The 24,172-nt window shown below is 45.2% G+C and overlaps 1 protein-coding gene across 1 annotated transcript in view; it reads right to left on the bottom strand.

The window, feature by feature from the left end:
* Anxa5 (annexin A5) overlaps window positions 1-18,440 on the bottom strand; it is a 30,527-nt gene extending 12,087 nt beyond the window's left edge. The window contains exons 1-6 of the mRNA XM_038347419.1: window positions 18,214-18,440; window positions 18,062-18,098; window positions 6,404-6,488; window positions 5,055-5,149; window positions 2,844-2,957; window positions 1,273-1,363 (exon numbers count right to left, since the gene is read on the bottom strand). Of these exons, the coding sequence (XP_038203347.1) occupies window positions 1,273-1,363; window positions 2,844-2,957; window positions 5,055-5,149; window positions 6,404-6,488; window positions 18,062-18,070 (394 nt within the window). The 5' untranslated portion in view covers window positions 18,071-18,098; window positions 18,214-18,440. The remainder of the gene's footprint in view (window positions 1-1,272; window positions 1,364-2,843; window positions 2,958-5,054; window positions 5,150-6,403; window positions 6,489-18,061; window positions 18,099-18,213) is intronic.
* Between the last annotated feature and the right edge of the window lie 5,732 nt (window positions 18,441-24,172).

The raw sequence follows: 24,172 nt of genomic DNA, 5'->3' as shown, positions 1-24,172 counted from the left end.
TGAAGTCATCACGAAGTGTTTGTCTTTCTGCACCAGCTCACTTCACTTAGGTTGCATAATGCCTTCCATGTTGACCTGTGCTACGCCAATGTCGGAAGTTCCGCATTTAAGGCTAGATAACGCAGCACTGTGTGTACGTTCAACTTGTTCCTTCCATGCATTTTTCAATGAACACTCAGTATGTCACCTACTCTTGAAATCCAAATATCTCATTTGTATTATGAAGGCCCAAAAGCTGCAATGCCCTCTCCCTCCTGTCTGCATCCTGAATTAATATTTTCATGTGTGACTTTCTAAATTTCATCATCCTTTAGCTACTGACTCTAACCTCACCAAGGACAAGAACTGTGCTGTGCATGCCTTCTATGTCCTCAGGGCAGCAGTGGACACACAGCCATGCACAGAAACACACCGAGCAGGATGCAGCCAGGACAATTACAGCATCAGAGATGCTCAGTCCTCAGCATCAGCACCCCTAGACAGAGAGCTCTGAAGATGACTGCCTGCCACTTTGAGATATGTGTGTCACTTCAGCCATAGTGGGAGCGACCATCTCTGGTACAAAGAGAAGCTGGAAAGAGAGACTCGGGTAATGGTTTAGTAGCCATACATTTTACACTGTTCTTACCTAGTGGGTTAACAACATCACATCTAAATTCTACAAGCTTTGAACATAGAGAGCCATGACCACTGGCTAACATTCCAGGCTGAGTCCAACAACATAAAAACCGGACAAGATCAGACTCTCTTCATTTTCATTTCATGGTCTTGAATACATTCAAAGCATTGACATATGAACCAGACTAAAATACAGACTGTGTTTTCACAGATGGAAAAAATAGGTTACACGAAAAATAACATCCAAAAATACAAGACGCTTTAGCCAAGCACTCCCAGCAGATGAACAGCATACCTTTATCAATGTCTTATCAACTCCAGTCTGGAAAAGGGTTTCAGTCTTTCTTCCCGCTCCCCAAAATGTCTTCTACATAGCTCTTAACATCTAGCATAAAGTTGAAGTTGTTTGAAGAAACTTAACATAGAAGAAAAGGCCAGTCTATTCCTATAGTGTCTGCAAGTCTCAGGCAAAAACAAACTGGATCTCCCTTACAGGTGTTGTCAAGTTTGTTCCTTACTTGATTATTTTGTTTGCCATCTGGTTTTATTGAAGAAGAACAGCCTGACTGACTCACAGTTTATTCAGCCGACAATCAGAACTACAGGGGCCACAGCCACATGAGGATAGGAAGGCAGTAATCTCCAGCTGCTTACCTTCTTCATAAACCTGTTTGATGGCCCGTAGCTCTTCGGGTGTCCTTGAAGCAATAATCTCTGTCAATACTTTTTCATTGGTCCCAGCTCCCTGTTGGAAGATTTGTTTTTAATGGCAAAAAAACATGTCAATAAAATAAAAAAGGAAAACTATTTCCCTGAATGTTACCCAAATTACATAATTACAGAAATATCCAAAAAACATGGATTTCTTTGTATACATGGTCTATTACTACAGAGTTAACAAATTCTACACTGATTTGCTTTCCAGTGGCAATCTGATTCTATCTAATTCTATTTTACTTTTCATTTTGCACAACAAAAACTAAAGTTTACTTTTCTATATCGATCAAACATACCGTTAGAGTTGAGATCTCCAATGCTGTCCTCCTAAAAGCCCAAATGTTAAAGTTTGGCCCCCAGATGGCACTAGGGGCTGCTAACCAAACCCTTAAAAAGCTTTTAGGTCCCTGGGGGATGTCTTTAAGGAGATGACGGGACAACAGCTGTCTCTTCTCTTCACTGGCCTCCTGCCTGAGTACAGGCCCAAAACCTTGGGGCCAGTTATTTGTGGACATGAGCCAAAATCAACCCTTATTGCCTAGACAGATCATCTCAGGTAGCAGAACAGAAAGATGGCCGACAATGGGGTCTCTTACAGGAACTCACTTTCTGTTTCTGAAAAATAGTTTTAACTGGTTTCCCTTTCTGTGCTTATAGACGTCATGCCTTCCCTGCTACGTCAGAACATATAAGCAGCAATGTGGCTAAGTTTAGGTTTTCTGTTTAAGATAACATAGTTTCTATTTCTGCTTCTTTTCAAAAACTCGAACAATAAAATACCTAAGTTTGTCCTATGGGAAAATCTGAGTTGCTCACGGTGTTTGAGATGTGTTCTGTTAAAAGGCCCTTTTCTCAAGGTCCTAAGGTCGCACTGACTCCAGAACTGTAATTGCAGAAAGGCACAGACACACGGCAAATCCAGCCTCCTGTCTGGGTGATTCCGTCCTTCGCTGTGCGGGTGGGATCCCTGAGCTGCTTACTTTGTCTACCAATTCAGAACCCACTTAGGACAAGTCGCTCCTGTCAGTGTCTGAGCAAATGTTTCAACACAGTCAATTTCCGCCTTTCTATTTTAAAAGTTAAAATATCTCATCTGTAACCTTTCCAAAGCCTAATGATAAAATGGAAGTATAGAGAACTCCAGCACGCCAAAATTTTAGACAGCATTTTTGAGTTTGACTATACAAGAAGATTAAATGGCACACCCTTTACTTTTTTTTTTTTTTTTTTTTTTTTTTTTGGTTTTTCGAGACAGGGTTTCTCTGTGGCTTTGGAGCCTGTCCTGGAACTAGCTCTTGTAGACCAGGCTGGTCTCGAACTCACAGAGATCCGCCTGCCTCTGCCTCCCAAGTGCTGGGATTAAAGGCGTGCGCCACCATCGCCTGGCCACCCTTTACTTCTTATAGACTCCCACAGTTTTGTCTCCTGAGCATCCTTTGCTGAAATGAGTCAAATAAAACACAGGCTCGTTACCAACAGAAAGAAGGCCCCGTGCATGTGCCCTTTACCTTCAGGGCGTGTTTCAGTTCGTAGGCGTCATAGAGCCGCGAAGGCTTCATCAGAGCCACAATCAGCTTCTCAAACTTCCCAGTCAGTTCTGACTTCAGGTCATCCAGAAGGTCCTAGCTCAGACAACACAAACTCAGTGACCACGCTCGTCCCACACAGAAAGGACAGGTTTGCTCTAGCCAGTTCTCTATGTTGCTTCTTCAAGTATTTCAGATGCTATTTGTGCTGAACAACGCCCTAAGGAATGGACCTTCAACATTTGACCCACGCCTCCAACAGTGGTATTTACCTACCAAGGAGTTTAAAGATGTTTGCCTTAACTTCAAGTGTTAAAATAAAACGGAATACCTTTACAGAGCAGGCTAGTATGTGTGGTAGCATATGCTTGTTACTCCAGTATATGGAAGACTGTGGCAGGAACTCGCCTGGAAATATGTGACTCTTTAATTTTGGTACTAGGATGAAACCCAGGCTCTCCTCATGCCAGGAAAACACCCTACAGTCAGTCTACATTCCCAGCCCTTTATAAATTTTGAGGCAGCTGCCCAGGCTGTTCTTAAATACACTCTGCACCCCAGGTGGGACTGTTGTTACCATCACATCATCATCATCATCATCATCATCATCATTTTACTTCTTCCTCCTCCTCCTCTTCTTCCCCCACCCATCTTTTTGTTTTTTGTTTTTTTGTTTTTTTTTTTCGAGACAGGGTCTCTCGCTGTTATGTAGCTCTGGCTGTCCTAGAACTCACTTTGTAAACTAGTCTGGCCTCAGACTCACAGAGATTCACCTAGCTCTGCCTCCCAAGTGTTGGGATACTATACCTGGCTCCAGGTAGAACTGGAACTTATGGTCCCATCTCAACCTCTGAATTATCTAGAATTACAGGCCTACAACACTATGCCTGGCTTTACAGAGCAAGATTCTGCCTCAAGATCCCAAGTCCCCTGTCCCAGCCCACGCACAAAAACCAGAAGTTTAAGAAGCAAGGTTGCTCTGTGGCAGAGCACTTGGGCCATGTAAAGCATGCAATCTCAGCACACGTGGTTTTCCAGTGTCCTTTCAGAAACATTATTAGAAAAGTTCCCCCAAAGGGCAAGGACGCGTCCCAGTGACAGAGCCCTGTGGCACATGTACAGGGTTTGGGGTTGGACCTCCAGCACCAGAAAGACAAAGACAAAAAAGCGAAAGAAAGTTTCTCAAAATTCAAAAACATATTCTTAGGGGCAAGATTTAGCTTATAAGGTCCAAGCAATATCTTTTCTTTTACTATAAAATTCTAATATATATTATCAACATTCCAATATAGAGTCAATGCACATTGTTATGCTTTGAGAGGCATAGGCTGGGGTACCTTCAGTGTGGGAATGTGTGCAATCACTAATGAAAAGGAACACAGTGTTTCTCCAGCACACCAGGCAGCAGGACTGGGATTAGACATGGAGAGCCCTGGTCCTGGCGTCCATCCAGAGGCACAAAGGACACTTCCTGGTTCCGCACTGCATTTGTTCCCCAGTGAAACGCCAAGTGTAAGTGGTCAGAATAACAAAACCACATTATGGTATTTCACATCTACTCTCATTCAGCAAGATTTCAATTTTTGCTTTGAATTGTTAATCAAATAGTACTGAAATCAAATAAATTAAAATTTATTAAAATTATTGCAATACAGGCATATACCTATATTACAATACAGGCTTATAGCTATTGTTGCAATACAGTTATATACCTATTATTACAATATAAGCATATACCTATTATTGCAATACAGGCTCATAGCTATTATTGTAATACAGGCATATACCTAAAATAAACAGATAATGGAAACAGAGAGGAAGGACGAGGGCAGTTAACAACATGGGCCACTAATACCTTCACACCCCAAAAGCATGAAGCAAGGAAAGACGATTGTGAGAGGCTGTTTCTTGTCTTCCAAACGGTACCGTATGACACTTTGCTGGTACAAGGCGTGTATTCTATTAGTCCTCTACTGATCCTCTACTGATCAGCCAGGGACCGCTTAACCTCAGCAGAAGGAGGCGAGCGAGTTTCAGGAGAGCCCCGTGCCATTCCTGAGGGCATGAGCATCTCAGGATTCTCCTATCCTGAAAAACTTCCTTACAGCTCTGGGGTGTTTGCTTTACTTCTCAAACTCTTTTTAAAAGCCATAGCGGACTCTCACTCCCACCTTGGCTGGGTCGTGGTCTTACCTTGCCAAACAGAGTCTTAAACTCCTCAGCGATTTCCTGGCGCTGGGCATTGCTTCGAGACGTCAGCAGGGTCAGGATGCTCTCCTCATCAGTGCCTGGAATTGGTGGTTAACAAAGACAGCTTGCCTCCCACACACCTATTTTCTAAGCAACCTCCAATTAGCTCAGCAGTCACTCTGTGCTCTTAATGCAGTCTATAAAAGTATAAGACACAGCTTACACAGAAGAAAATATAAAAGAGGATTTAACTATCATGTTTCACACACACACACACACACACAAACACACCGCACACACACACAAACACACACACACAAACACACACACACACCACACACACACACACACACACACACAAACACACAACACACTGCACACACACAAACACACACACACAAACACACACATACACAAACACACACACACAAACACACACAAACACCACACACACACACACACACACACACACAACCTTCTATCCTCAGTTGGACAAACACTGCTGGCTTTTAAAATCTCGGTGTGCCTACCTTTCATGCATAGTTACACAGTTACCCAAGTAATAGCTATTCACAAGGCATAATGTGTTGGGTATCGGGAGATGAGAGAAGAAAAAAACCATAGTGCCTGGCTTCAAATTATAGATAATTTGGGGTGGAAAACTTAAAAAGCTACAGATAGCCGTGAGCTAAAGCAGAATGGCAAACACCCTAGGGAGTTTCAAGTGCTACATGAGATGCAAAGCCAGGTCTCCTGGCTAATAAGAGTAGAGAGGAGTTTGGGGGAAGGAGGTACCCCCAGAGTCTTGACAGATGAAGACTTCTGAAAGGCAGCCATATTAGGAGAGGCTTAGAATAAGGTGAAAGTTCACAGAATAGAAAAGTGTGGGACTTGCATGTACAGAGACAGCCAGGCCTGGCTGGATCAGAGATATCAGACAGCAGGGGGAGATGAGTTTGAAATGGGCCCTGGGGATGCCATGGGCAATCTTTCAAGGTGAGGATAATGAGAATCCGGTGTAGAAGTCTGAGAGCAGATCAGCCAGTTACACACAAAAGCCCTCAAGAGGTCAGCAACTGGTTAGAAAGATACTGGGGCAGTGGGGCAGGGGCGGGGCCTAAAGCAGGAGACATGGACATGTGATGGGCAGGGCCCCTGAGCTACTAGTTTCCTTCATACTATGTGTAAGCTGGACTGGTGATCCCAGAACACAAAGCTGATGTCACTTACATATCAAATTCTAGAGAATGAATCTTCAGGATGGTAAAGACACCATTTCATTATTTGAGTGAATTTGTACACGCCTTCCACCCTGTTTTCTTGGTCTTTTAGAATGAACAGGTGCAACTTACCCAAGCCTTTCATGGCCTTCCGAAGAGTTTCTGCATCAGCCCTGCTATCAAATCCAGGGAAGTCAGTTACTGTGCCTCTGAGAACCTGGGAGAGACAGAAGGACAGTATTACTCAGAATGTGACTGAAGTCAGAAAGCTAGTAACACCGACCCTTTGCTCGGTGCTATGTTTGCCCTCTAAGTAAATTTACCTCTGGTAGGACTTGTGAGCCCCTGAAAGGGGAAGAGTGACAGGGCCAATCAAGGGGAGGAGACACCCAGCAGCTGACAATAGTATCCCTCATCTCCCTCACTATGCTCCCCCAACCAAGGCCTCCTGCTTCACAGTCAGGCCTGCAGGCTTCCTCCTGCTAAGGCTCTCCCACTTCAAATCTGAGCCTGCTTTAAAATGTGACGCCCCGCTCTAAACCCTCAGTTGAAAATGTAGCTCCTGGTTTACATAGACTTCATACTGAGTCTTCAGACAGCTCAGAGGTTTCTGAGAACAAGCACCATGACGGGCGCCATGACAGGCGCTCCTCTTTCCAAGCCCCCATTTCCCATCGCTGCATGAAATGCTCCTACTAATCTCCCATGATGCCTAAAGCAGGAAAGCAGAAGGCACATCAGTGGCCAAGAGCAGCAGAGCAAGCAGGTGTCACACACATGCCAGGGAACGCACAGAAGGGGGAAGAGAAGAAACTGAGGTCAGGGACAGCCCAAGGGAGACTTAAAGGCTGCCTGTAAAGTCGCCAATGTCATAAAAATAGACAGTCGCAGGGGTTAACTGTCAGCATGATTTAAAGCGCACAAGAAGAAAAATATCTGGCCCTTTGGGGAAAGGGTTAAGGGCTACAGCAGACTGGAAAAAGCCTCAAGTTGGATAGCAAAGTCAGCATAGGAAAGGTCTCCAAAAGCTACGCGAAAAGCACAGAGTTGACCCTGCAGTCAACACGGAACACTGTAGACAGTGGCGCCAGGAACAAGTCAGCTCCACTCAGCACTGTGACTGACAGCGATGGGGACAAAGGAACAGACTATCTAAGAGTACAGCCAAGACTCTCCGAGACTAACAGCAGAGACGGTAAGAAGGAACTGAACAAATGCAACTTTGCAGTAACATGAGGGGGGGATGGGCAGGAACCCAGTCGGAGCCGCTGGTCTGGGCTTGGAATTCAGACTTGGACAGCTGACCCTGCATCTGTCCGTTGCAGGCACGCGGGGAAAGGGCAGGCTGTGGGTGACAAGGTCCTACAGATGGTGGCTAGGCTACTGGAACGGGGACATCAAACAACAATAATAAGGTGGGGGAAACTGGGTGGAACAAGGATTCGGATCAGAATGGCAACAGCTCTCTGCTGAGGGCAGCAAAGGGCCCAGTGCTCTGCTGGGTGCCCTGGAGACTGTCTCGGGGAGACGCAATTCTGAAAATGACTCCAGCTTAGCCAGTCACTCGGTGCCCATCAAGCAACTACGTAGCAGTTAGGACTTGACTCCAAGCCATGGGCCGTGGCTCCTTGATCCTGTGGTGCTGAACGGCTTCCCAAGGCAAGAAGATGGAGGGGACAGAGGCTCCCAGAATGTCCATAACTATATGGTGTCATGACACACCATGACCAAAGCAACTTGCGGAAAATGTTTATTTGGCTTACACTTCCACATTCTTGTTCATCACTGAAGGAAGTCAGGACAGGAACTCAAACATGGCAGGAATCTGGAGGCAGGAGCTGATGCAGAGACCATGGAGAGGCACTGCCTACTGACTTGCTCCTCATAGCTTGCTCAGGTTGCTTTCTTATAGAACTAGGACCACCAGCCCAGGGATGAGCACCACCCACAATGGGCTAGGCCCTCCCCCATCAATCACTAATTAAGAAAATGCCTTATAGCTGGGTGGTGGTGGCGCAGGCCTTGAGTCCCTGCACTCAGAAGGCAGAGGCAGGTGGATCTTTGAGAGTTCAAGGACAGCCTGGTTTACAAGAGCTAGTTCCAGGCTCCAAAGCTGCAGAGAAATTCTGTCTCAAAAACAAACAAACAGCCGGGCGGCGGTGGCGCACGCCTTTAATCCCAGCACTCGGGAGGCAGAGGCAGGCGGATCTCTGTGAGTTCGAGGCCAGCCTGGTCTACAAGAGCTAGTTCCAGGACAGGCTCCAAAGCTACAGAGAAACCCTGTCTCGAAAAACAAAAACAAAAACAAAACAAAAAAAAACAAACAAACAAAAATGCCTTATAGGCTTGACTACAACCCCATCTTATTGAGGCATTTTCTCAGCTGAGATTTCCTCTGCTCAGATAACGTTAACTTGTGTCAAGTTAACATAAAACTATTCAGCACACAGAAGAAAGGAGAGGAGGGAACAGCCCAGAGGAAGAGGACGGGAGGTGTGGCAGATGTATCCCTGTGGCAATGGGTCCTGTAAGACGCTGAGGTGGATTGCTTCGGGAAAACCACATCTCACAAACAATGGTTTGTAAAAATCAGCTTTGTAAAATAGTTTGAAAAGCAGAAATGGTGATCTGCTTTATAAGTTATGCTTTATAATAAACTGCAAGGAGACAGAGATAAACATGGGCAGGGTTGAACAAAAAGAAGACACTGGTCTCAAAAAATATGCCTGGGGGCTGGAGAGATGGCTCAGAGGTTAAGGGCACTGGCTGCTCTTCCAAAGGTCCTGAGTTCAATTCCCAGCAACCACATGGTGGCTCACAACCATCTATAATGAGATCTGGTGCCCTCTTCTGGTGTGCAGACATCCATGCAGACAGAATGCTGTATACATAATAAATACATAAATCTTTAAAAAAAAATATGCCTGGCCTAAGGACTGAAGGAAACTCCTTGGGAGATAGAAGGAGGAAAATATCCATTAAGATTCCAGCTATTGGCTAGAAGGCATAACTTCCTGCCATACACTTAAGAGCTTTCTAGAAATTGTGATTCAGTTTTGCTATATTCCATCGAGGGCTGGCAAGGTCACATGGCAGCACTAGGAGACCAGACGTGAGTCATACATCTGAGTCATGAGGACAGAGCCCTGCTTAGGGCTCTGCCTGCCCCTTGCTACCCACACAAAATGCAATGTGATTCAGAGGGGCTCATCCAGGAGGCTCCCATTTCCAGAAATACCCACAGTCCACCGGAATAAGCTTCATCCACAGAATAAGCTTCATCCACAGAATAAGCTTCATCCACAGAATAAGCTTCATCCACAGAATAAGCTTCATCCACAGAATAAGCTTCATCTGGTGCCTCATTCCGCCTCAATTCACCCTCATTTCTCTTCATCTCTCATCACCAATTCCCCAGGAAAGGAATTACTCGACCTACTTAGACAACACCTGTTCAAAACCTAGAATTCACTTTTTAACTCGCATCTTAAAAAATATCCACTCCTTAGCTCAATAGCTTTCTTGCCTGGAAAGGTGGGGAGACAGGAAGACAGTGTTCTGTACCCCTCCCCATGAAGTAGGAAGGTCCAACTGGGTGAACAAACTAAAGGCTCACCAATATTCCCTGTGATACTGATGGGGAGAAAGTCTTAATCTCTGAATAACTGAATGGTTAAGAAAAGATGGAAAAGTCAGCCTGACATGATTGCGCATTGCAAAATGAAATAAACCCAAGAAAAAAAACCAGGACTTCTAACAGACCACGGGGTAAAAAACATCCAGGTCAGACATACGATCCCTACCCTTGCGCTGGCCCTGTCAGAAGAGGAAGGCTGGCTCCAAGCCCTTGGTTTACTGCTCTCAAGACTTTCATTGCCTTTCTCGTGCTTTCCTCCTTTTTGCTTCATCTCAGTCGGTCAAACCATCCAAACACCTTGACCTCTTTCTTACGGTCAGGAACAACAGGATCCCTATTTAAGTTATTTGCACAATGGTAGAGAAGCTCCAATGACAAGATCAGGGTTAGTAAACGTGACTGAGAATGCTATGAGACGGGCTCTGTAGGACACGCCTATAATCCCAGCTGCTCACAAGTCTGGGATAGGAAGAACAAAAGCGCAGGGCAAAGAGTGACTTCCAGGCTAGCCCAGGCAACTTACTGAGACCATGTCTCAAAATAAAAACAAAAGAGGGCTGGGGACATAGCTCAGTGGTAAAGCATTTGCCTAGTATATGTGAGGCCCTGAGTTCTGTCCCCAATACCAGTTTTAAAGAAAGAAAATCTTTGGTATGGTATATCCTTGATATTATGGTTTGTTTTCTTTTTAAATTTCCCTGACAGTGAGGAACGTCCTCCATTGGCAAACATCAGTAAAATCAAAAGTAACACAGGGCTCTTAGAAGCTGCCTACAGTAAGGGTGGCCCCTCCTCTGAGGATGTGTGCAAGAGCTTTAACTCCCGTGAGCTCCTGAGGCAGGGGAGAGTCTGCTGCTTCACATAAGCCTTTATACAGCAGGGCATTCTGGAAAGCGGTAAGAACCAACCAATTCATTTGCAAGGCAATCAGAAGACAATCAGGTTTATAGAAGAGTCAACAGCTTGAAGCTTCATTTCCTCTTGTATTTAAGAAGTACAAATATAGTGACTGTGACTTTAACTATGCTAAAGTAGAAGAGAGTCTTAAGTGCTGTTTAGTTAGGCAGAGACAAACAATATAAAAGTCAATAGAGGTGAAAGGAGTTAGGGAGTGTGGGTACCTTGCTGTTTAGTAGGGAATGTAGCCAAACACTTTAAAATTATGTATATGAGTGTTTTACCTGCATGCAAGTTCATGCACCACACAAGTGCCTACAGAAGCCAGAACAGGGCATCAGATCCCCAAGAAACGGAGCTACCAACAGATGGTTATAAGCATTTTTGGTACTGGAAAGCAAGCCTGAATCCTCTACAAAAGTAAGTACCCCGAGCCATCTATCTCTCCAGCCCCCATTAAAGTGTTGTTTGTTGTTTTCTTCTTTTAAAAAACTTATGTGTATGCCTGTGAACCTGTGTGAGTCTGTGTGCACCAGAGGAGTAAGGGTGCCCAGAGGCTGGAATGAGACATTTGATCCCCCTGGAACTGGAGTTAAAGATAGTTGTGAACTCCCTAGTGTAGAATCTAAATATTAAACAGGAACTCAAATGCAACAAATCCACTTCTCTCTTCTCCGCCCAAACCTAAACTCAGCAAGCCAGCCATCCTGATCTGCACCTAGCCCTTCATCAACCACCACCTCACCCACTCACCAAAGCTGCCCCTTCTCCCGTTGGTCCCTCCTATCCAGTCTCAGCCGTGCCTGGGGATGATGATGATGATGACGTCACTGCCTAGTCTACTTCCTTGGTGGTAGTGGAGCACTCCCCAGGATTATCAGAACAGGTTCCCTCCCAAGCTCAACACAGCAACCCCTCTTCCACAACCCCTAGAAATGCAGCAACTATCCAAACATTCAGGAGCCACACACAAATGGAAGAAAAGACAATAGAAACAAGTGTCCAAAGAAATGAAGTCAAATGCACAGGTTCCTTCCAATTAAGGGTTTATATGTTTACATACTGTGTAAACCACTAGACAGAAAGGATGGATCCAAAACATATTTAGAGCAAAGATCATAGGAGCACTAATTGTAATTTGACTAATGCTTTTGTGCGATGTCAGAATAGTAAACAGTTATACAACTAAGTATCTTTCAGAAATGGCTCTGTGATGTAGAAATGCACTTATTCCTTGGTGGCAGTGGAGCATTATAGGAAGAACATCACAGAGCACACATCACTAAGTCACTTAAGCACTGGAGCATGTCTTCCAAGGAGCTCAGAAAAACGATAAGGAAACCAGGGCTTGCCCGTGCCAACCAAGTGAGCAGCATCTTGCAAAGCAGCCAAGTGACTTTCTCAGAATCCAAATCTCGAAGTCAAAGGGATCAGGAATGGCAACATCCTGAGCCAGGGCGGCAGAAGTCATGGGTAACAAGCAACCTTGGTCCCGGATCCAGAGATCAGCTGAGAGATACTGACCTGGATCTAAGTCAGTGTCTAGAGAATCCTCTGTAATGAGCTCGTGGAAAATGTACTTGTTTACCTGGCTCCTGCAAGCTCGGAAAGGGTCTTTGTAAATTATTATTATGAGCCCACAATTCTAAACCAACCCCCAAATTTTCAAACCAACCCTTATACAGTTTAAATATATACCACTGAGATAACTGATACTCTTGGAGTTTCTTCTGAAGATTTATGGAGCCTAGTTATGTTTTCATGACATTCCTGCCTCTGTGAATACATTAACTCTTTAGGAACAGCAAAACTAATAAAACTAAGTTTAGAGTTCTCAAAATTAAATTCTTAAAATTTGATTATGTGTGGGGCTGGAGAGATGGCTCAGTGGTTAAGAGCACTGACTGCTCTTCCAGAGTTTTTGAGTTCAATTCCCAGCAACCACATGGTGGCTCACAGCCATCTATAATGAGATCTGGTGCCCCCTTCTGGTGTGCAGGCGCACATGGAAGGAAGGCTGCATACATAATAAATAAACAAATCTAAAAAAATGATTATGTGAAAATTATATCCTTAAACTGAATTAAATTTATGAAAATGGTTCATCTGTTTATGAAATACAGACAACTCTTTTTCCAAGCCAAAGAAAACAAGCCCATGAACTTTTAAGTATTTAAAGTAAATTGGAATGCCTATTGATTTGGTTGTAGCTAGACAATGAAAAACTAGCTGTGCTATTACATGGACCTGTAAGCGAAATGAACCCTTTCCTCCCCAAGTTGCTTTTGGTTATGGTGTTTCATCATAGTAACAGTAACCCTAACTAGGACATGTTGCTACCAGAATGGTGCAGGATTGCCATGACAACCTGATGATGTTTTGGGGAAGACTGTGGAAGACTTTGGACCATTTGGGCTACAAAAGCCAATGAGTGCACAAAGCCTAGCAAGCTTCCTGTAGGAGCGTGGAAGATAAGGATGTTGAGAGAAATGCAGATGATCGAGGCCTGGCTTGTGAGGTTTCAGAGGGAAGTAAAGACTCTGCTGGGTAGAAAGTAGAGTCTCTAGTGTCTGGGCAGCTGGAGCAGAAGACCTGGCTGTGGTTAACAAAAGACCAGAACCGCTGAAGCAAAATCTTTGCTTTGCAAGGACGATGGATGCTGGTCAGCTGGGGCTAATGAATCAGCTATGACTAAGAAGAGACCAGCATCACTGAGGTGAAGCATTGTAGAAGTCAGCACACAGAAACTGCGGTCCAGAGGTGGCCAAGGTAGTATCTTACGCTGGCAGCTGAACTTGGTAATATAAGAGTCCTCCAAGAGGTACTGGTTTTGAAGGCATGAGGGGGTCATGGAGGGCAGCTGAGACTTGGCACTGTGTGGCAGGGTATGAGCCCTATTGAGAGCAAGGGACTCCATCATTTTCGGAGATGCTGGTACCACGGGACAACAGCAGCAGAAGTGGAGCAGAGTCAGGCAGAGCATGGAAGACAAGCTGTGTGTGCTGGGGAAGTGACCACACCCTTGGGAGGATCTCAGGAGATCCTGAGTGGATCCAGACATCGGGCATGGAGTTACTTACGCTTTTGAAGTTTGGTTTCACTTTGTTCAAATTGCCAGGAAGGCTTAGTATTTTTAAAGAGAACAAATTTTTAAAGACTGTCAGATTTTTTAAAATTTAGAATGTATATATTGTATACATATATATGTTGATATTTATGTGTGGTCTTGGGGATGAATAAGAAAGGAAAGCTTGTAGCTTAGCAGTGATGTGTTTGTGTGTCAAGTTGATAGGGGGTCAGTTGTGTTGGCTAGTTTTATGTCAACTTGACACAAGCTAGGGTCTCTGCAGAGGAGGGAACTTCAACTGAGAAAATCCCTCCAAAATATCAGGCTGTAGGCAAGCCTGTCGCACGCTTAATTAGTGATTGATGTGGGAGGGCCCAGCCCATTGTAGGTGGTTCCAACCCTGGGTTGACGGTCCTCGGTTCAATAAAAAAAAAATCACACTGAGCGAGCCATGATGAGCAAGCCAGTAGGCAGCACTGCTCCATGGCCTCTGCATCAGCTCCTGCCTCCAGGTCCTTGCCCTGTGTGAGCTCCTGCCCTTACTGCTTTAAATCAGAAAAAAAAACCAACAAAAAGTGAAATGAACCCTTTCCTCCCCATGTTTTTGGTCACTGTGTCTCATCACAGCAATAGTGACCCTAACTAAGACAACAGCATAAAATTTAAGAAAAAAAAAGCTCTAAACCCCAATTTTTAAAATCTAGCCTAATATATGTTAAGTCTAACTGAAGAAACATACTAAGATGTAAAGAAAAATTACATTTATATAAGAATTTAAATGTAGAAAAAGATATAATAACTCATACATATTTTACTATATAAAGATCATTCAGGCAACATTGACAGCTTTGTTAATTCTTAATAAATAATTTGAACGAGTTTGCATTTAAATTTACTATAGTAGAAAATGTTACTACTAATCCAAAAACCATAGTAAATCGTGACTCATGTAGCAGCACTGTTATGCTAAAATAATAGGGACATTGTGGTTTATATCATATAACTCATTCAAATGAGACTTTCAAGCAAACACATAAAAATAACTAGTTTCCACTAACTGCTTACAGGTAAGTACATGAGAGTTTATTTGTAATTTAAACTTTCCCTAGGTATCACAGAAGATACAATTAGCCATGGTGTGTTCTTTGAGGAAGACTAAGAAAGCCATCACTAAACTATCTCCTCTGTCAGTCAGTCCATTGATGCTAAGGGACCAGGAATAGGACCAATGAAGAAGCAGGTCATGTGGTGTTACTCTGTGGATTCTTCCAGTTCTGAGTGCGTTTGTCAAGCACGCTAATACAAATCACACACCTTTCAGTGTGATCTTCTGCCTCAGTTCTAGTCCCTGTTCTCACAGGCTTAAGGTAAAATGTAACTGAAAAAGGACATTACCCTGGTGAGCCCCCCAGGCTCCATGGGCTGTTACAAACTCAGGACCACACAGACAGCCCTAGTTTAATTCACTGGTTGACAAAACAAGACAAAAAGACAAGAATGTGGGAGGAATAATACCTGTAGAGAGGAGGCCGGGTTGGGAGAGCTGGGAGGGACCTGGGAGGGAGCTAGAAGCAAGGCAAGAGAAATCAGAATGCACCGTTTACATTCATGAACTTGTTGAAGAAATTTGTCTAACAAAAAGTAAAATATGTAACTGAAAAATACAACACTATGTATATAAGGGACAAAGAGGAAAGAGTGGGGGAGGGGAGGGAATGGCTATGAAGGGGAGGGATGGAAATCCATGGGACCAACAGAGATCAGCCACTTTGTAGTCAATTCTTAGCTAGATGGTCATACTCGTGTTCTATCTAAACATGGCTAAACCACCATGGTTAAACATGGTGATTCTGGATTTCTCCACTTTCATAAATGGTGCATTCCCAACACAAATAAAAGGAGATTATTCATATATAAGTATGTATATTTCAAGTCCATAAATATGGAGAACTACTATGTGGGAAGCTACATTTCAAGTTTTCAATTAGCAAGAGACACTAATGTTTAAACAATGAATTTTTAATTGCTGAAGTACACACCCCTAAGATAGAAATCTGATTCCATGCTCTCCAGATGTCATGGAGTGGAAGTCTCTCGTTTCTATCTCCTTAGGTCAACAAAAGTCCTTCCATAGAAACTCGGTGAAACCTAAGGAGAAGCTGCAGCTCTCCTCCCGCGACACTAGAGCCCAAAGGATTTAGACAGCAGAGCGCAGTTAGAGCCAGGCATGCTGGTGCACAGCTGAATGAAACCCCAGCACTCGGGAGGGAGTGGCAGGAGAACCAGGAGTTCAAAGTCATCCTCAGCTACATAGTAAGTAAAGGGCCAGAGTGAGTCTTTTGAGAGCTGGTCCCCAAAACCACTAGGGAGAGGGGAGATAGCAGCTGTACAGTGTGGACATTCTGATCATCACCAAATGCAAATGTAAGAGACCAAACACTATTCTAATCTGAAATGTTCTTAACAGAATGGTTTACTTCTGTGGTTTCCACAGATTCCTGACGAAGCTGTTTCCAATATTACTCTGGATATAGAGTGGGTATAATGGAAAAGAATTGATTGAGAAACTTCAAGGGGGCTGTGGTGACCCATACTTGTCATGTCCATACTTGGGAGGCTGAGGCAAGGGGATCTCAGAAAAAGAGGAAGCCCACCCCTTAGAGTGCACGAAAGCTCTGCTCCAGCCCGGGCTACACATGGGGACCTTGTCCAAGCAAAAACACTTGAGACATCATTGGGAAATTTACGAGAGATTTGAAGAATAAGCCAAGTCAGCAAGGACAGAGGAAGCTTCTCTGAGAGGCTTGCAAACCACCATGTCTGTCACCACACCCAGCACACGAAGAGAACCGCGATTCTGAGAAGTAAAGCTAATCCCACAAAAACACACTTGATGCTGAGGACCTAAGCCCACAGTCCCCTTGTGGGAACATGAGAGAACTAGGTAAGTGCGAAGGCCAACAAAGAGCAGCACTGGAGAAACTTTACGAAGTTCCAAAGTCGTCTTAATCCCTCCATTTTCTCTTGGAACAGGCCAGGAAATCGTATCCCACTGTACTAAAGCAACCTGACTACTGAACTAATGGGAGAGCGTGGGTATGCTCAGGAGCAACGTTTAAGTCGGCTAAAGGCTGTCGAGTCTGGACTCTGACAAGCCAGTCAGTCAGTTTGGCAAGATGTGTGAAATTAGTTTAGGGGTGAAAATGTTTCGTTCTTTAGGTTTTTGAGACAATCTCCTATAGCCAAGGCCCTTGATGACCAAAGATGACCTTTAACTCCCCATCCCCCTGCCTCCACCTCCCATGATGTGTAGCCACCCAGGCCTCAGGGTGGAATATTTTAGGGATGATATGATCAAGTTTTTATATGATCAACTTTTAAAATTACTATACAAACCAGGCGATGGTGACGCACAACTTTAAACTCAGCAGCTGGGAGGCAGAGGCAGGCGGATCTCTCTCTCTCTCTGAGTTCGAGACCAGCCTGATTAGGAGGCGCCAGTTCTAGGACAACCAGGGCTACACAGAAAAACCCCGTCTTGAAAAACAACAAAACAGAAAACAAATTCTTATATAAACTAGCTTATCTTTGATACAGTCTTAACAAATACTACGAGATTTAAAAAAAAACAATATCAACAACAAAAACCTATTAGGTAATCAACTTCTGAAAGAGTCCCAAGGCAAATTCAATTCAGAACTTGTTTCGCGAGTGCATTACTTTGGTTCAGTGGCTTTAGCGGAGGAAGGGGGCGGGAGCAGGACTGATGAACAGTCCGTTCTTTTTAAACAAACTGCGCGGAGTGCTGGACTAAGCGCCTCTGAAATACCATGGAAACCGCCCGCGCACACACAGTATTCAAACACAGGAAACTGCGGGAAAAATAAAAAAAAAAAAAATAAGGGAAGCCAAAAGGGCGTTCGCCTCACATGACCAAGAGAACTGTTCTTGCTCGGGTTCTAATTTTGGCAACTCTGGATTTGGGTCGTCCCGATTCACACGTACACACCAGCTGGTTCTGGACTCTCGGGGGCGAGGAAGGAAACAGGAGAGCGGATACAGAGGGGGACACCAAGAGGTCACGAAGCGGGCACAGAGCAGACCGTGGAAGGGGAAAGCGGAGACCAAGAGACTCCGAAAGCAGTTTCATCTCCCCCAACTCTGCTGTTTCTGGTGGCGCAAGGCTTACCTGGGCCATGATGCTGTCGGTCAGGAGCGAGCCGGAGCTGCGGGGGAGAGAGAGAGAAGGTCACAGAAGCTCTGGTCTCCTTCCCCAGAAAGGGCCCCTCGCCAACCCACACCCTCGGTGGAGGAGCCGCTCCCGGAACCACGGCCACTCACCAGGACGGTAGAGCGCAAACTGCGGACGAGAAGGGGACCGCTGCACACGCCGAGGGACAGAGGAGTACTCCGCGGCTCGGTGCAACGGAAACGCCCTGGCCAGCCCAGCCCGACCCTGCTAAGGCCGCACACCCACCAAGGCCCCGCCCCCAGCTACGATGCACTGCAAGCTCTGCCTTGTCCCAGCCACTTAGCCGCACCCCTAACTACGGTCCTTTCCTTGCGGGACCCACGCCCCCACCAAGGCCACATCCCTAATCTCAAGTCCGGCTCCGCCCCCTAGCAGAGCCACGCCCTGCCACGTCTTCTCTGCTCCCGCGCCTGCGTGGGGCGCGGCTGGTCCACGTCCACCCTCCGCTGTGCTAGACTCGTTTCGGGTCCCACGGGCCCGGTTGGGGCTGGAGAGCCGGGGACTGTCACATCGCGTCCCACAGAATCTTCCACCGCACGCTGAGCGAGGAGCAGTGAGGGCCTTCCTCAGATTGCTTTCAAGAGTTTAGCGTAATGTCTGTGTCTTGATGGCCTTGTCGCAGATGCAGTTTTGTGTAGCCTACGTGGCTATGGCAAAGCTCTGGAAATAGTTTTAGTTCCAAACCCAGCCAAGAACTCGCAAGAGTCTTGCGAGGTGCAGGGTGACTAACGTGACGCCGGAAAAGCTGCCGGTGCCCCTCTCAGGTTCGCTGGTACGGGAGGGACTGACCCTCCCCCGCCCGCCGGGCCTGCCGATGAAGCAATAGGACAGGGGCGCCCTAGCCATGGATGTTCTAGAAGGAAACGTCAGGATCAAGTCTTGAGAAAGAAGCTGATCGCGTGGAGAAGGAATGTGGTTGTTCGGGGCTTGTAATTTTCTGGGCGCCACATGCTTAGTCTGGCCCTGACAAGGTCCAGTAGATTGATGGTTTTCTGGCAAAGGAGACTCAACTGCCAAGAAGGGGGAGCCTGCCACCTTCCCATGGCCTTACCCCTGTCCCATAGCCTTTCCTCCTCGTGTGCTAAGTGGAATCCCTTCTCCAGGGACCTGCCGCTCCGCATAGCCCAGGACATTTCAGCACCTCTCCCAGGGGATTGTCGTTGTTGTTTTTCAGAGACTACTTGGGTTTTTATTTTGTTCTTTTCCTGCACTCAAGGGATCCTCCCACAGGACTCTCCAAGGACTACAATGTCATCGTCGCAGACATTTCCCTGTCCCCCGCCCCTGAGCATTTTTTTAGGACCCACGTATCCCTCAGTCGCTCATACTTGTCTACTTCTTTCTGACCACAGGTAATAAATAGCATCTCCTTCTAACTGACCTAGGCATTGTTTTTCCCAGTCGCACCTACTCAGCTGCGTGTTCCTCCTTTCTCTTTCTACTCTGGAATTAGGAGCAGAGGAGCCTGTTTAAGAATGTTGATGTAGAAAACGATGCCTTGCAGGTGGGTAGGGATAAAAATGCTCTGCCCGGCAGTCAGGTAGAAAAGCAGGAATTATTACACCCAGAATCTTGATCTTCCCCAGCGAATGTTTCTTTTACTTCCAGTTACAACTAGTTTATTCACCTGGACCCCAGACAGCTCTAAACCCTCATTCTGGAAGAGCAAGCCCATTTTCCGTATCCATTGTCCTGTACTGAAGATAAAGCAGAGCTTGCAGGTGAGAGAGAGGACCGCTCTTTCCCGAAGGAGAGCAGGAAAGTTTTCTAACTAAAGAAGCCTGAATTAATATGATTGAGTGTGCTGAGCACCTGGGAAAACAGGCCTAAGATACCCCACCTTAAAATTCTAAAAATAGCACACGTACAATCACTGAGGAGACAGCATGTGTGGAAGAATGCACAAGATGATGTAATACGGCTGTCTTCTGAGCAACAGGATTTCATTTCTCAGCTGTCTGGAAGCTGGAAAATTCAAGATCAAGGCTCTGCAGACTCGGGGGCTGGTGAGGCTCTGCTCAGAGAACATCATCTCAGTGAAGTTTCACATGGCACAAGATGTTCCCAGGCTCCTTGGGGGGGCTCATTTGTAAGGGCACTAAATCTCAATCATGAAGTGAAATCGTCATGATTTAATTGTTTCTTTAAGGCAATCCTATGTGCTTGGAAGCTGGGTTTTCAGCATATCAATGTACAGGTGATATATCAGATCACAACAAGCCTAGATACATCTCAGAACGTTTTCTGGTACCACCACCGTGCTAACAGCCTTCATATGTGCTGTCCAGGGACTTAAAGCCAAGACCCTGCAGAATTATAAGATTAGATGTCCTTCTACTGGTGCCTAGCCCGTGGTCACCAGACAGGCTTTATCCAGCAACTGACTGAAACAGAGACAGAGCCCCACAGACAGACATTAGGCTGAGTTCAGGGAATCCTGCTCAAGAGAGGGAAGAAGGATTGTAGGAGCCAGAGGGGTCAAAGACACCACAAGAAAGCCCTCACAGTCAACTATCCTGGGCTCATAGGGGCTCACAGAGACTAAACTGACAACCAGGGAGTGTGTACAGGTCTAGCCTAGGCCCTCTGCATATACGGAACAGTTGTGTAGCTTGGTCTTCTTATGAGACTCCTAACAGTGGAAGCAGGTGCTGTCTCTGACTCTTCCTGGCTTTTGTGACCTTAATTCTCATACTGGGTTGCCTTGCCCAGCCTTTATACAAGGGGAGGTGCTTAGTTTTACTGCAACTTGATATGCCATGCTTTGTTGATGTCCATGGGAGGCCTGCCCCTTTCTGAACAGAAATGGAGAACTGGATGGGAGGGGGCAGAGGGATAGGGGACCTGGGAGGAAAGGAGAGAGGGGAAACTGCAGTTGGGATATAAATCAATCAATCAGTCAATCAATCAATTAAAAACAACAACAAAAAGTAAATCAACTTCCCCAAACAGGAGATTAGAATGTGGTGGATCTGGATAAATAATTACAATATTCATTGGAATCTTTCAGAAAGAATGTTTTGGTCTTTAAATGACTAGCCAGGCCTAGGGGTGCAGGCACATTGCTGTAGTTACTTAGGAAGATAAGGCAGGAAAACCAAAAGTTCAAAGTCAACCTGGTCTACAAAGTGAGTTCAAAGTTAGCCTGGGAAATTTAGTGGGATCCTGTGTAGAAGGATCTGTCCCACCCAGTCCCACAACCATTCAGTCCCAAAGAAACACACAGAGGCTTATATTAATTATAAACTGTTTGGCCTATTATCTTAGGCTTATTATTAACTAGCTCTTACAACTTAAATTAACCTATAATTCTTGTCTATGTTTAGCCATGTAGCTTGGTACCTTTCTTCAGTGAGGCATCTCATCTTGCATGCTCTGTGTCTAGGTGGTGACCAACTCTCTGCCTTTTCTTTTCCAAGAATTCTCTTAGTTTGGTCACCCCCACCTATACTTCCTGCCTGGCTATTGGTCAATCAACATTTTATTTAATTAATATTAGTGACAAATCTTGACAGTGTACAAGAGCATCATCCCACAGCAATCCTGTCTTAAAATCAAAAGTAAAAAGAGGGATGGAAATGTAGCTTGGTGATAAGAGTGCTTTCCTAGTATGCGAGAAGCCCTGACCTTAATCCATAGTGCTGCAAAACAGATAAATAATACACATAAAAATAAGCAATAAATGTATGCAAAATAATCAAGGACCAGAGTCCTGTCTGAATCTTGAGCAGCTAGCACAGTGTGTTTTGGGAAGGTACCTTAGCATGGCTATGACTAGGTATCTGACAGAAAGGACTTAGCAGGGGAAGAACTGTAGTGATATTTTGTTTGTAATCTAATAAGTAAAGCTTGCTGAAGATCAGAGAAGCAGAACAGCCAACCACTAGCTCTTACCTCTACCTCAAACCAAAAAGTCGATTCTGTCTCCGCGAAACCTAAAGCTACATCCTGCATCTGAGTGCCTGTCTCCTCCCAAGTTCTATTCCTCTCACCACCATCACATCACTCCTGACTCCACTCCCTAGTGCTGGGATTGAAGGCGTGGGATCCCAAGTGCTGGGACCACCTTTATGTGAACTCTGCTCCTCCTGTAGACAGATTCAATCTTGTGTAGCACAGAGAACCATCTGCCTCTGTCTCCTGAGTGCTGGGATTAAAGGTATGTGCCACCACTGCCTGACCTCTATGGCTATCTCTGCACTCTGACCTTCAAGCAAACTTTGCTATATTACAAACAAAATATCACTGCAAAGAACTTCTTTCGGTTCAGTTTCAGAGGGTTTGGTCCATGCTTGCTTGGCCAACATTCTAGACAGAATATCATGTCAGCAGAAGTGTGTGGTAAAGGAACTTCTTCACCTCATGATGGGCAGGGCAGTGAGCTGGGGAGCAGACCAGATAGCGTCTTCAAGGTAGCACCCAGTGAGGCCCCACCTCCTAAAGTTTCTGTAATCTCCCAAAATGTCACCACCAGCTGAGAACTATTAAACCCAGAAGCCTATGTGAGACATTTCATGTTTAAACCATACTAGTAAATTGACACATGAATGCAGTGTAGAATGGGATTTTGATTTATTGTTTTTCAAGAAAGACTGCTGCTTAACATAATTTGTTAGTATTCAAAATTATCAAGAGTTATTAAAATGAGTTCAAAATAAGCTTTGAGAGAATTTTCCTAGAAGAACAGATGCATTCTCAGACAGAATCTGAATTCTGGGGAAGATTCATTCCTGACTCAATTAAAATTTTGTCTTGTGATTTTATTAATATACGACCTTGGGCAGTGATTTGATTTTTTGATGTTGTTGCTTTGCTTGGTTTTTGGGTTTGTTTTGTTGTTTTTGGTTTTTTGTTGTTTGTTTGTTTTTGAGACAGGGTTTCTCTGTGTAGCCCTGGCTGTCCTGAACTCACTATGTAGACCAGGCTGTCCTTGAACTCAGTGATCCGCCTACCTCTGCCTCCTGAGTGCTCAAATTAAAGGCATTCACCACCACCGCCTGGCTATAATTTTTCTTTATTTGGGATAGTGGCTAAGATTACATGAGCTGCCTTGTTCAGTTCCTAAAATAACAGGATGATTGATTTCAATTTCTCATGCCTTTCTCCTTCCAAAAAAACTGTTGCCACCAAACACAACCCTCATTTTTCATGTCGATGATTCAGTCCCCACCCATCCCACTCAAAAGTGAAAACACAGCTCCTTAAATCCACTCACAGCACTACAGCTGTGTGCCTGGCCACCGGCTACCACACACCCGTGGCACCCACACACCCGTGGCACCCACACACCCGTGGCACCCACACACCCGTGGTACCCACACACCTGTGGCACCCACACACCCTGGTTCATTTCAGCTTCTGAGGCCTGCATGATGGCCTTTTTAACATCAGTATCATTCACCCGTTGTTCATTCATAAATTTATCGCGTGCCTGGTCATGGACACTGAGAGCACAGTGGTGGGAGGAAAGGCACACGAAGTCTGCCTAGCCAGCCCTTGACCTGACAGGCTGCCATGACAGCAGTATTCTGTTAACAAGCTGCTGGGGAGTGAGGGAAGTGGGCGAGGGAAAGGTCTTCGTGGGGATGTCAACCTAAATGCACTCCAGGCTACCCAGATGTCTGGTTAGATGTTGCTTCTCATCATGTCTATGAGGATTTCTGCAGCAGACTGGCATTGACTGGCAAACCGAGTAAAGCAGACTCTCCCCTCCCCATAGGCCTAACCCCGTTTGTGAAGGGCCAGGAAGAGGTTCACTTCTGCATGACAGCCAGGGTGGTCTTCTGCCCACTGTGCTTCAGATTCAGGCTTGAATTCGAATCTACCCATCATTCTCCATTGTGCTCTCCCTCCAGCCTCCCTTGGTCTCCTGCAGATGGTACAGCCCTTAACTTCCCCAAATCACATGAGCAATTTCTTATCTGTCTCATTGTGTATGTGTGTGCACATGTATATCTCATTGGTCCTATCTTTCAAACTAATACGAAGGTGAAAAACAACTTCTGTTACTAATATGTGGGATTTTCCATTCACAATAAGCAATTCTCA

This window comes from Arvicola amphibius, chromosome 11 (genome assembly GCF_903992535.2).
Source record: "Arvicola amphibius chromosome 11, mArvAmp1.2, whole genome shotgun sequence".
In the NCBI taxonomy this organism is placed as follows: Eukaryota; Metazoa; Chordata; class Mammalia; order Rodentia; family Cricetidae; genus Arvicola; species Arvicola amphibius.
The sequence above is the reverse complement of the archived record's forward strand: the minus strand, read 5'-3'. Positions and strand labels throughout refer to the sequence as shown.